General features: G+C 44.1%; 2 protein-coding genes across 5 annotated transcripts in view; one reads left to right on the top strand and one right to left on the bottom strand.

Annotated features, from left to right (window-relative positions):
* Nucleotides 1–2998, top strand: part of LOC106581003 (tripartite motif-containing protein 3) — a 28900-nt gene extending 25902 nt beyond the window's left edge. For all 4 annotated transcript variants that reach the window (XM_014162648.2, XM_014162650.2, XM_014162649.2 and 1 more), the window contains 2 exons: nucleotides 479–619; nucleotides 763–2998. In XM_014162648.2, coding sequence (XP_014018123.1) covers nucleotides 479–619; nucleotides 763–915 — 294 coding nt within the window. In that variant the 3' untranslated portion in view covers nucleotides 916–2998. The remainder of the gene's footprint in view (nucleotides 1–478; nucleotides 620–762) is intronic.
* The window catches only part of LOC106581002 (complement C4-B), a 27436-nt gene continuing 17399 nt past the window's right edge, over nucleotides 2858–12894 (bottom strand). Inside the window, exons 29-40 of the mRNA XM_014162647.2 lie at nucleotides 10240–10395; nucleotides 10092–10151; nucleotides 9890–9983; nucleotides 9585–9765; nucleotides 9383–9470; nucleotides 8143–8217; nucleotides 7897–7999; nucleotides 7619–7708; nucleotides 7415–7507; nucleotides 7244–7327; nucleotides 6897–7038; nucleotides 2858–3388 (exon numbers count right to left, since the gene is read on the bottom strand). Coding sequence (XP_014018122.2) covers nucleotides 3247–3388; nucleotides 6897–7038; nucleotides 7244–7327; nucleotides 7415–7507; nucleotides 7619–7708; nucleotides 7897–7999; nucleotides 8143–8217; nucleotides 9383–9470; nucleotides 9585–9765; nucleotides 9890–9983; nucleotides 10092–10151; nucleotides 10240–10395 — 1308 coding nt within the window. The 3' untranslated portion in view covers nucleotides 2858–3246. The remainder of the gene's footprint in view (nucleotides 3389–6896; nucleotides 7039–7243; nucleotides 7328–7414; nucleotides 7508–7618; nucleotides 7709–7896; nucleotides 8000–8142; nucleotides 8218–9382; nucleotides 9471–9584; nucleotides 9766–9889; nucleotides 9984–10091; nucleotides 10152–10239; nucleotides 10396–12894) is intronic.

Here is a 12894-nt window from a genome sequence, read left to right as displayed (position 1 = left end):
ATGTGTGTAGTAGACTACATCTGAACTGTTTAGGTTAGGGTTGTGGTTTAAAGTTGTGCTTGAGGCTAGGATTAGGGTTGAACCGGGATGTGGACATGAAGCTAGGGTTGAGATTGAGGTTAGAGTTAGGGTTGTACCTGGATGTGGGCATGAAGCTATGGTTGAGGTTAGAGTTGAACCTGGATGTGGGCATGAAGCTATGGTTGAGGTTAGAGTTGAACCTGGATGTGGACATGAAGCTTTTGATGATGGATGTTTTTTTTTATTAGAGTTGAACCTGGATGTGGACATGAAGCTAGGGTTGAGGTTAGAGTTGAACCTGGATCTGGGCATGAAGCTATGGTTGAGGTTAGAGTTGAACCTGGATGTGGACATGAAGCTAGGGTTGAGGTTAGAGTTGAACCTGGATGTGGACATGAAGCTATGGTTGAGGTTCGGACACACTACTTCTGAACAGTTTGAATCCCTTCCCTAATAGGTGTACAGTGCAGACGGGGAGTTCCTGTTTAAGTTTGGTTCCCATGGCGAGGGGAACGGACAGTTCAACGCCCCAACCGGCGTTGCCGTGGACGCCAACGGGAACATCATCGTTGCCGACTGGGGGAACAGCAGAATACAGGTCAGTTAATGATGATCTTGATGACAAGGTCAACAAGCAGCCTTAGTCATTATTTTTTGTTTGCCCTTTTGCGTTAGATCAAAAGTAATGTAACTTATTATGAGTACAGCTGACCCTGACCTTGTTTTTGTGTTGTCCTGCAGGTGTTTGATAGTTCCGGGTCGTTCCTGTCCTACATCAACACCACAGCAGACCCTCTCTATGGTCCACAGGGCCTGTCTCTCACCTCTGATGGACATGTGGCTGTGGCTGATTCTGGCAACCACTGCTTCAAGGTTTACCGCTACCTGCAGTAGCCATTGCTTTAGGGAAGGTCTGTTGCAGGCCAACCACTACCAGGGTGCGTCCCAAATGGCCCCCTATTCCCTTCATAGTGCACTACTTATTACCATAAACCCACAGGACTCTGGTCAAAAGTAGTGCACTATGTAGGGAATAGGTTGTCATTTGGGATGTACCCCAGATCCGGGCCGGACAGACAAACCAATCACAGCCTGACCTGGGTCCCAAAAATAGGTCAAATACTTGAAAGTATTTGAGATGTGCTTGATTTATCTATTTATTTGAGTTTGCACTTTTGGGACTGTTTCAGGCAAACCAAATCAAGTGCAGCGCTTGAAGTATTGGAAAGCATTTGATCTAATGTATGTATTTTTGCCCCCAGGTCAGAGCACATGTGCTAGCACTGAGCAACGACACAAACCAATGTACTATACATAATATACAGGTGCAATGATCTTTCCCATAGCTGTCCCTTTGATTTGCACATCTGATCAGATCCACATCATTCAGTTAGACTTCTCTGAACCCCCCAACATCATGAAGTAACAATATAACCCCAGTTGACTCCTCCCTGTGGTGTGTTACGGAGTTACTTTGTCCCAAATGGCACCCTATTCCTTATGTAGTGCACTCCTTTTGACCAGTGCACTATGTAGGGAATAGGGTGCCATTTGGGATGCATCCTGTGTGTGTAGAGTGTATTTACCTCTTTGTTCGGTCATTGATGTAAAACTATGAGGAGGTATGAAGTGTGTATATACTGTAACTGATATGAGACCACACCTCGTTCAGATCAGTGATAGATTGAAGTATAATAGAGCCATGTTGTGAAGAAGCTGGTCCCAATGCATGAAGTTGTATCATTACCTTGTCAGCTCAGACAGGATGACATAACAGTGGAGTTTATGAACTCATCAGTTGTTTCTTCTCCATGATAAGTGCAATGAACGATGTGCTTACAGTGAAACCAACCAACGCAAAAGCTTTTGAAACTATTTCTTTTTCAGTTATCTAAGAACAAACTGACTTAACCTAAAGCCATCTCGCATATAAAAGGTCATCACCACCTGTGCATTGATTTGCTGTATGTACTGTAGAATGGATCATTATGCAGCTTTATCTGTGCTTTGATTTAAAAACATTTCTTTTGGTTATTCCGAGAACAGCAGTCTAGCATTCCAGCGTTTCTAACTAAGTATGGCAGCTGTCCTAAAGTGTGCTTTTTAAACCAGGAGTCCAGCTGGAGAAGAGATGTCATGATTAATGCATATGTGAGCAGCACAATTATTATAAACTTTTGAAAAAGTACAAAAATGAAAAATGGAATTGCTAATTTATTTTATACACTAGCTCAGCATTTACAAATTATTTTTCTAATTTGTTTTATTTGTATTTTTTTTTAATTCACGCCTTTGTCATTTGTCTCCATATACAGAAAAAAAACCTAGCCAATTGAGGGGATTTTTCAGAGTAGAACAAACAGTGCAGATTTAGAATTTGTAAGATTTGATTTGCCAAAAAATAAATAGTCGGTTTTGAAATCCAGTACCCATGATTATATTACTTAGTGTTATTGAACATGCAAAACTACATTAGTTATTTGACTAACTTCTGGTTTTCAATCTTAAATAAACACAGTCAACAGAATTACTGTTTATATAGTTTGTCTTCAGAAGCTGAAACCACAGTGTGAATGTTTCACAGCTTCAGCATGTTAAAGGACTAGAGCTATGTTTCATTGCCTTGTTATCACAGTTCATTACCAGGTTATAGCATTTCATTACTGGGTTAAAAGTTCATTACCAACTTAACTATTGTCCTGAGGGAAACATTTGCATTTGACGAGCTACAGTGGAACACCCCCTAGTGTTCATCACTGTAACAACACAACACCTTTGGTGCCACAACAGAGTCCCTATAACCTCTGACGTCATGAAGCCAAACAGCAGCCAGACAGACTGTAGCCAATCACAGGTTATTTTATTAAGGAGTATTAGACACATCATCACTATCTGTAACTTTGTTTCAACAATATGTCTCTCAATCTTCTTTCTCTGTGAATATGCACTGATAATAAAAGCACATGGTTTATGGAGATACTGAGTGTGCTTTCTGCTTTCCTCTATACAAAAAAATATATCCTTCTCTGTATCAGACTCTCTCTGTTGATGTCCAGGACAGTTATCCTGGGTCACGTGACATTCAGGAAGCACACCTTTCTGAACAGTTTCAGATAGAAATGTATTGCATAGAGCCAACATATTTCCCTATTCTCAATGGCAGAGAAACATGTCTGTTCTATATCATTTATTTCTATCTGGACGTTCACTGAAGGCAACCGTGGTTTAGATTGAACACTGGTTGAGCTCGTAATCTACCATGAAGTCCTTGAGCATGTTGCAGGCTTTACGGTTCTTAGTAACTTTACACTTCCTCTCCTCTGGAATCTCCTCCAACCACATCGCATTATCCAGGACATAGACAGGCCTACAGAAGACAACATTTAGTTATACAGGCCTACAGAAGACAGCATTTAGTTATACGGGCATGGGTAGGAGAACATTTAGTTATACAGGCCTACAGAAGACAGCATTTAGTTATACGGGCATGGGTAGGACAGCATTTAGTTATAGGGGCCTGGGTAGGACAACATTTAGTTATAGGTGCCTGGGGTGGACAGCATTTAGTTATACGGGCCTGGGTAGGACAGCATTTAGTTATACGGGCATGGGTAGGACAGCATTTAGTTATAGGGGCATGGGTAGGACAACATTTAGTTATAGGGGCATGGGGTGGACAACATTTAGTTATACAGGCCTGGGGTGGACAGCATTTAGTTATACGGGCCTGGGGCATGGGTAGGACAGCATTTAGTTATAGGGGCATGGGTAGGACAACATTTAGTTATAGGGGCATGGGTAGGACAACATTTAGTTATAGGGGCCTGGGGTGGACAATATTTAGTTATAGGAGCCTGGGGTGGACAACATTTAGTTATAGGGGCCTGAGGTAGACAACATTTAGTTATAGGGGCCTGGGGTGGACAACATTTAGTTATACGGGCATGGGTAGGACAACATTTAGTTACAGGGGCCTGGGGTGGACAACATTTAGTTATACGGGCATGGGTAGGACAACATTTAGTTACAGGGGCCTGGGGTGGACAACATTTAGTTATACGGGCATGGGTAGGACAACAATTAGTTATAGGGGCATGGGTAGGCCAACATTTAGTTATACGGGCATGGGTAGGCAAACATTTAGTTATAGGGGCATGGGTAGGACAACATTTAGTTATAGGGGCATGGGGTGGACAACATTTAGTTATACAGGCATGGGGTGGACAGCATTTAGTTATACGGGCATGGGTAGGACAACATTTAGTTATAGGGGCATGGGGTGGACAACATTTAGTTATACAGGCCTGGGGTGGACAGCATTTAGTTTTACAGGCCTGGGTAGGACAACATTTAGTTATAGGGGCCTGGGGTGGACAACATTTAGTTATACGGGCATGGGTAGGACAACATTTAGTTATAGGGGCATGGGTAGGACAACATTTAGTTATAGGGGCATGGGGTGGACAACATTTAGTTATACAGGCCTGGGGTGGACAGCATTTAGTTATACGGGCCTGGGGCATGGGTAGGACAGCATTTAGTTATAGGGGCATGGGTAGAACAACATTTAGTTACAGGGGCCTGGGGTGGACAACATTTAGTTATACGGGCATGGGTAGGCCAACATTTAGTTATAGGGCATGGGTAGGACAACAATTAGTTATAGGGGCATGGGTAGGACAGCATTTAGTTATACGGGCATGGGTAGGAAAACATTTAGTTATAGGGGCATGGGTAGGACAACATTTAGTTATACGGGCATGGGTAGGACAACATTTAGTTATAGGGGCCTGGGGTGGACAGCATTTAGTTATACGGGCTTGGGTAGGACAACATTTAGTTATAGGGGCCTGGGTAGGACAGCATTTAGTTATACGGGCTTGGGTAGGACAGCATTTATTTATAGGGGCCTGGGTAGGACAACATTTAGTTATAGGGGCATGGGTAGGACAACATTTAGTTATACGGGCATGGGTAGGACAACATTTAGTTATACGGGCATGGGTAGGACAACATTTAGTTATACGGGCATGGGTAGGACAACATTTAGTCATACGGGCATGGGTAGGACAACATTTAGTTATACGGGCATGGGTAGGACAACAATTAGTTATACGGGCATGGGTAGGACCACATTTAGTTATAGGGGCATGGGTAGGACAACATTTAGTTATACGGGCATGGGTAGGACAACATTTAGTTATAGGGGCATGGGTAGGACAACATTTAGTTATAGGGGCCTGGGGTGGACAACATTTAGTTATACAGGCCTGGGGTGGACAGCATTTAGTTATACGGGCCTGGGGCATGGGTAGGACAGCATTTAGTTATACAGGCCTGGGGTGGACAGCATTTAGTTATACGGGCATGGGTAGGACAGCATTTATTTATAGGGGCCTGGGTAGGACAACATTTAGTTATAGGGGCATGGGTAGGACAACATTTAGTTATAGGGGCCTGGGGTGGACAGCATTTAGTTATACGGGCTTGGGTAGGACAACATTTAGTTATAGGGGCCTGGGTAGGACAGCATTTAGTTATACGGGCTTGGGTAGGACAGCATTTATTTATAGGGGCCTGGGTAGGACAACATTTAGTTATACGGGCATGGGTAGGACAACATTTAGTTATACGGGCATGGGTAGGACAACATTTAGTCATACGGGCATGGGTAGGACAACATTTAGTTATACGGGCATGGGTAGGTCAACATTTAGTTATAGGGGCCTGGGGTGGACAACATTTAGTTATAGGGGCCTGGGGTGGACAACATTTAGTTATAGGGGCCTGAGGTGGACAACATTTAGTTATAGGGGCCTGGGGTGGACAACATTTAGTTAAAGGGGCCTGAGGTGGACAACATTTAGTTAAAGGGGCCTGAGGTGGACAACATTTAGTTATACGGGCATGGGTAGAACAACATTTAGTTATAGGGGCCTGGGGAGGTGGACAACATTTAGTTATACGGGCATGGGTAGAACAACATTTAGTTATAAGGGCCTGGGGAGGACAACATTTAGTTATAGGGGCCTGAGGTGGACAACATTTAGTTATAGGGGCCTGGGGTGGACAACATTTAGTTATAGGGGCCTGGGGTGGACAACATTTAGTTATAGGGGCCTGGGGTGGACAACATTTAGTTATAGGGGCCTGGGGTGGACAACATTTAGTTAAAGGGGCCTGAGGTAGACAACATTGGAGTCTCTCACTCAAACTGCACTGGAATAATCTCCTATTCTACACTGTACATATACTTTACATTTCCCAATATAGAAATCACAATCTATGGCCCAAATAGTGAAACTTTAACAGTATCTCAATTCAAAGATATCCTCTGTGCTGTCTTTTTTACCTGATGATTCCATGTATTATATCAACACTGTCTTACAATATATTGACTCACATAGTTAATTGAAAAGGAAGACAGGGTGCCATTTGGGACACAATCAGTGGAAGCAGCTGAGGGGAGGACGGCTCATAATAATGGCTGGAAAGAAACCATAGAAGCCATATGTTTGATACCATTCCATTAATTCTGCTCCAGCCATTACCACGAGCCCGTCCTCACCAATTAAGGTGCCACCAACCTCCTGTGCACCCTATTCCATAAACAGTGCACTACTTTTGACTCTGGCCGTAACCCCACTCTCTGAGGGTGTCTCAGGGGGAGTTGGGATATGCAAAAAAACTCATTTCCAAACTAATTTCTTACACACTTGTACATGTGAAATATCACAAATATAATAACACTCAACTAATTATTATTATTTTTATAACATGGTGCACTACTTTGACCAGAGCCCTATGAACCCTGGTTAAAAGTAGTGCACTATATAGGGAATAGGGTGCCATTTGGGACACACTCCATAACTTACTTCCCATTGTGGTCAGTGGTGTCAGAGATGGTCCCATCTCTCCCCATGATCAGGTAGTTACTGTCAGTCTTCATGTCAAACTCATCACAGGCTTTACGTTTGAGCATGTCTCTCACTGCTCCAGTCTGCATCACATCTTTACCTGGCATAGCAGAGAACCAGCACAACAATAATGTAAAGGAAATTATACTTCCAAGAGAATGTGTGCGTATCAAATGGCACGCTTTTCTCTATAAAGTGTACTACTTTTGACCAGGGCCCTTCCAAAGTAGTGCACCATAGGAAATAGGGTGCCATTTGGGATGCACATTGTAACATTGTGAAGACCTGTAGAGCAGAGCACTCACCTGTCTGTAGGATTTTGGTCAGTATTGTGGTATAATGTTTAAAAACTCCGTCATCGGATGAGTTGACAATCTTGACGACGTAAACTGTCAGAAGGACAACAAGATGGTGTTAGTACCGACTACAGCACATTAGAAAAATATATATAATTTGGGTTAGCGGTATAAACTCACCGTAATTCGCAACAGGAGAGAAACAAGCAAAGCTTCTGCGAGTCTCTTTCTCCATTTGTTTACTGTAAGTGACTTTCTTCTTTGGGCAGTCACCTGACACAAAGCACATAAAATACATACACAATAGTTGACAATATAAATTATATACTGTGAACTAAATATATATTCTGTCCTGAAAATACTAGCTGTATGGAGTGCACATACCCTCTGCACAGGAGCAGACATTGTCCTGACAGATCTTGGAGATCATGTTGCTCTTCTGCGGTGCGCTGTAGAACACAGTGCATCTCCTCTCTGTAGGGACATAGTTCAGCATTAGTTACTCAGACAATGGCTGTGTCCCATATGGCATCCTATTCCCTTTATTGTGCACTACATTTGACCAGGGCCTAAAGCCTCACCAGGCTGCACAGCCCCATGGAACTTCCAGATACCTTACCACCATAGACATGACATACCCTAAACTAAAGATGGTGGTATACCTGGGTTGTAGTAGTCATAGACCTCAGCAGCAGCAGGCTGCACCAGGCCCATGGGACTGATCTGTTTGGCCCGGAACATTACACACTGTGGTTCCTCTGTGATCTGGAATACATAGCGATAATACAACGTCAAGAGGCAAGAGAGGACAGCACTGGCGAGAACACGAGGTCTCAATTTATATGAGTTGTACAGTAGTCATAGCTGATACTCATTAACGTCATGGCTTTGGATACAAGAGGTCTTACCTCAGCGAAGTAGAGGAACACTTTATTTGGGGCGATGTCATAATGGTCAATGTACTTCTCAGTACCCTTCACATTCTAGAGGAGAGGAAAATAAAAAGATGTGAAATTCCATAGTCTGACTGACAACATGTCACTAGTCAGGTTTCTATTGACCTAGGTTTATTAGACAAAAGTAATGTCGCCCCCGATATGATGATGGAAACTGTGTTTTTAGAAGAAATTACATTTGCCAAATCATTTTGATGGTGCACGGGACACGTGATTTCACCGCGTAAATGTAAAGCTATTTATATACAAATATTCTTTCTTTGCAGGACAAGGATGGTCCTGACTTTCAAGAATGCCTGAATTGCTTTTCCGATTGGCTGGCAAGTTTCACCATCCAATTATGTCCGATCTACAGGAGTGCAAGGTTCACCATGTCACGGACCGTGGCGATACATTGGCACAGGAGAATTATTAGAATATGGCAAATCTTTTTTCATTATTGCATTCTATCCATACTGGCTTTCGCAGGCTACCTGAGACATGAAACAGATAGGTGGGAGGGCATACAGGCTGTTGCCATATTTATTATTGTACAATTTGCCTAAATGGGTAATAGAAACACTTCATCCACTACATTTAATTCGTTTAGCTGTGGCGTCATTAACTCAAGCTGTTTTTATAGACACAATAAACGCACCCTAGCAGGCAATTGTCTGATATATTTTATTGTTAGTGAAGTTAATGGAAACAGCTAAGTTAATGGAAACAGCTAAGTTAATGGAAACAGCTAAGTTAATGGAAACAGCTAAGTTAATGGAAAAAGCTAAGTTAATGGAAACAGCTAGCGTGAATGGAAACAGCTAGCGTGAATGGAAACAGCTAGCGTGAATGGCTAAAATGTGTTTTCTTCCTGGAACCGATTCTGCTATTTCAAAGGAGGGTTGCAATAACTGTGGTATATGGTTGTTTTTTCCTTTTGGATTCAATCCATAGTGTTGAAGATCCGCACTACAGCGCCACTGAAATGTAAAGGTCATTTCCGATTGAGCAGTCAAATGCAGCATTTACCATGAATGCAGTCTCAGTGAACACGGAAACATTGACTTTAAATTGAAATTGTGCTGTTGCGCGGATCTTCAGCACTACGGATTGAATCGAGCCCATAGATGAATGCACTGACTGTGGATAAAAGTGTCTGCTAAATAACAAAACAAAAGAAGGTAAATCAATGTCAAATGTAGGCGTACTGTACCTCCTCCAGATCCTGCATGTTAGGTTTGAGTCCACTGAGAAGGGAGATGTCCACGATGACCATGCCTGTAGAATTACCACTATTCAGTCTGTAGGAGAGGAGAGGAGAGATAGAACCATGTCTCCACTCATCCCACCCCATGCATGCATACACACGCATGCATACAATATATACGCACAGAAACACACATCACTGTACTCACCCCACACACACAGTATAGACTAGGGAGTCCTCCCTCTCCTCCTCCTGTGAGGCATGCCTCTTCCTGCGTGTGCGCAGGTCAAACCATTCTACCCTGCTCATGGGCTCATCACTAGGGTTCCCGTCCCCTTCAGACTCATAGTTATCGTAGTCGTCTAGCTCAGGACCATCGTCTGCGTTCTCTGTAACATTACACATTATTCACCGTTACACATTTATACTGACAATGAATAGTGTTTTATGTTTTCAAGCAGCACTCCAGCAAATGTGTTTCGTGTTTATAGATGCATTCTGACTGAAACTTACTTCTGTACATAACCTCTCCCTCCACCGAGACATTGAGACTGTAGAAATCACAGAACAAGTCCATCTTCTCCAAAGTTCTGTAGGTCTGGACCACCTGGTGATATATAACAAGCACTGTGGACACTTCCACAGATTCAGACAGCCTTAGAATGTTAGAATCTTCATCACTTACTTTTCAAATTCCTTTACTGAATTTACTTACTGATAAGGTCCCGTTTCCCTTCCCCTCTGTGTTAATAGTGATCGGGCTTCCTGGGTTCACCTGACCAGATAAACCAGACAACAGAGATGTAAAACAGCATTTGAGAAAGGAAATCAAAGCACTGCTGGAATTCTAAACTCAATCTCACCTGGAAGGCTGATAGGGTCAGGGCATTATGTTTCGTAAGATGAACTCCCTGTTTTCGGCCGTTTTGGTGACACATCTCAACATTAAGATCCAAGTCTTCAACATCATTTTCCAGGATGCTGTACTTAGCTAGAGCCTCAAGAGCTACAACTGTATCCTGTTGGAAAGAGGGAGCGAGAGGGGGAAAGAGGGAGAGAGAGATAGAAAGTGGGAGAGAGAGCAAAAGAGAGTAGAAGAGAAAGTGAAAGAGAGAGGCAGAAAGAGAGGCAGAAAAAGAGGGAAAGAGAGAGAGAGAGGGAAGGAGAGAGAAAGAGTGAGAGAGGGAAAGAGCGAGCAAGCGAGGGAAAGAGAGAGGAGAGAGAGAGAACAAGAGAGGGAAAGAGAGAGGCAGAAAGAGAGAGGCAGGAAGAGAGAGGGAAAGAAAGAGCGATTTGCACATTGTTACAACACTGTACATAGCCAATAATATAACATTTGAGTATAATGATTACTGTTCATTTTTTATTGTTTATTTCCCTTTTGTTTCTTGTCAATTTCACTTGTTTTGGCAAAGTAAACATATGTTTCCCATGCCAATAAGCCCTTTGAATTGAGAGAGAGAGAGAGAGAGAGAGAGAGAGAGAGAGAGAGAGAAAGCGAGAGAGAGAGAAAGCGAGAGAGAGAAAGCGAGAGAGAGAGAGAGAGAGAGAGAGAGAGAGAGAGAGAGAGAGAGAGAGAAAGCGAGAGAGAGAGAAAGCGAGAGAGAGAAAGCGAGAGAGAGAGAGAGACAACTTCAGCAATATAAAAAGCAAGAACAGGTGAAGAACAGAGCACGAGAGGATCAGACTGCTGGAGGAGAGGTTGAGGGGGATGGCGTGTGACAGAGAACAACCCACTAGAGAGGTGGCCACCCCCGCAGAGAAGCCAGCAGAACAGCCCACCTCAGTTCCCGACAAAAGTCTCGACACCACAGCAGAACAGTTCACACCAGACCCTGACCATAGCGTCGACATCACAGCAGAACAGACAAATGAAGAACCCCAAGCCCAGGGGCTCTCACCCCCTCTGAGCCACCCTGATAGCCCTCCTGACAACCCCCCCACACCCACTGAGGACATACACAAGACACAGATTGTACTCCTTATGGACTCAAATGGGAAAATATATACAAGAAAAAAACACAGTGTGTCTAAACTCTGGTGTCCAAACACCCAGCGCACCCTAGACCTTCTGTCTGAGGACCAACTAGGGTCACCCAGCCACATAATAATACACACAGGCACAAACCACCTGAGAACACAGCAGGAAAGGGTGGCCACAGCACTGAAGGGAGTGACTGAAAAAGCTTCATTTACTTTCCCCAATGCACAAGTGGTTATCTCCACCCTGCTACCATACAGTGGGTAAACGCAAGAATTTCCCATGACTGTGCCTCAAAACCAAATGTTTTCCTGGCCCACCACTCCACCCTGGACTTGAACAGTCTCTATGACCAGGTCCACCTATACAAGGCAGCAGTGCCCACCTTCACCCGGACTCTAAAGGACATCGCTCTCAAACGCAGCCTCAACACTTCACACAGGAGCAACAGATCAAGACACCCCGCCCAGACCAGCGAGACACTCCCCCCTGGACCTACACATACAGGACCCATGCTGAGAGGACCTACATCCAGACCACAACACCACCAGCCACATACACACCTCCACCAATCAACAACCTGCCCCAAGTCAACCATGCCCACACCCCATTTAGGCCCCCTCAGATCAGACCTATGCCCCTCCTGCCCACCCCATGCACCCCACCCCCGCAAAGAGGACTTCAACATGGAAGTCACACATACGCCCAGGCCGTGAGTGGGAAAACAGGCCCAACCCCCACTCTTGTACTAGCCCAAGCCAATGGCATGTACCAGATGCTCAGCAGGCTCTGCACACACTTACTTGGCTGAGGTCAAACCACACGACCAACAACATTGGACACTTTATGGAACACAAAGCCTTCACTATCTCATCCTGGAATATCCAAGGCCTGAGGTCATCTGCCTTTGGCCTAAAGAGCAGGAACCTGGACTTCATTAAAGAAATCAGAAATACAGACATTGTCATCCCACAAGAAAACCTGGTATAGAGGAGATGGACCCACTGGTTGCCCTCTAGGTTACAGAGAGCTGGTAGTCCCATCCACCAAACTACCAGCTGTGAAACAGGGAAGGGACTCAGAGGGTATGCTAATTTGGTATAGAGCAGACCTAACTCACTCCATTAAATTAAATCAAAACAGGAACATTTTACATTTGGCTAGAAATTCAAAGGAAAATGATCTTAACAGAGAACAATGTCCTCCTGTGTGCTACCTATATCCCCCCCACTAGAATCCCCATACTTTAATGAAGACAACTTCTCCATCCTGGAGGGGGAAATCAATCATTTTCAGGCCCAGGGACATGTACTAGTCTGTGACGACCTAAATGCCAGAACCGGACAAGAACCTGACACCCTCAGCACACAGGGGGGCAAACACCTGCCTGGAGGTGACAGCATTCCCTCCCCCATATGCCCCCTAGGCACAACTATGGACCTGGCTCTCAAGAGAAGACAGTCTATGTGCACACTGCCCACAAAATGAGGTGGAAACTGAGCTACACTTCCTAACCTCCTGCCCAATGTATGACCAT

This window comes from Salmo salar, chromosome ssa20 (genome assembly GCF_905237065.1).
Source record: "Salmo salar chromosome ssa20, Ssal_v3.1, whole genome shotgun sequence".
Classification (NCBI taxonomy): domain Eukaryota; kingdom Metazoa; phylum Chordata; class Actinopteri; order Salmoniformes; family Salmonidae; genus Salmo; species Salmo salar.
This window is presented reverse-complemented; position numbering and strand designations above follow the sequence as displayed.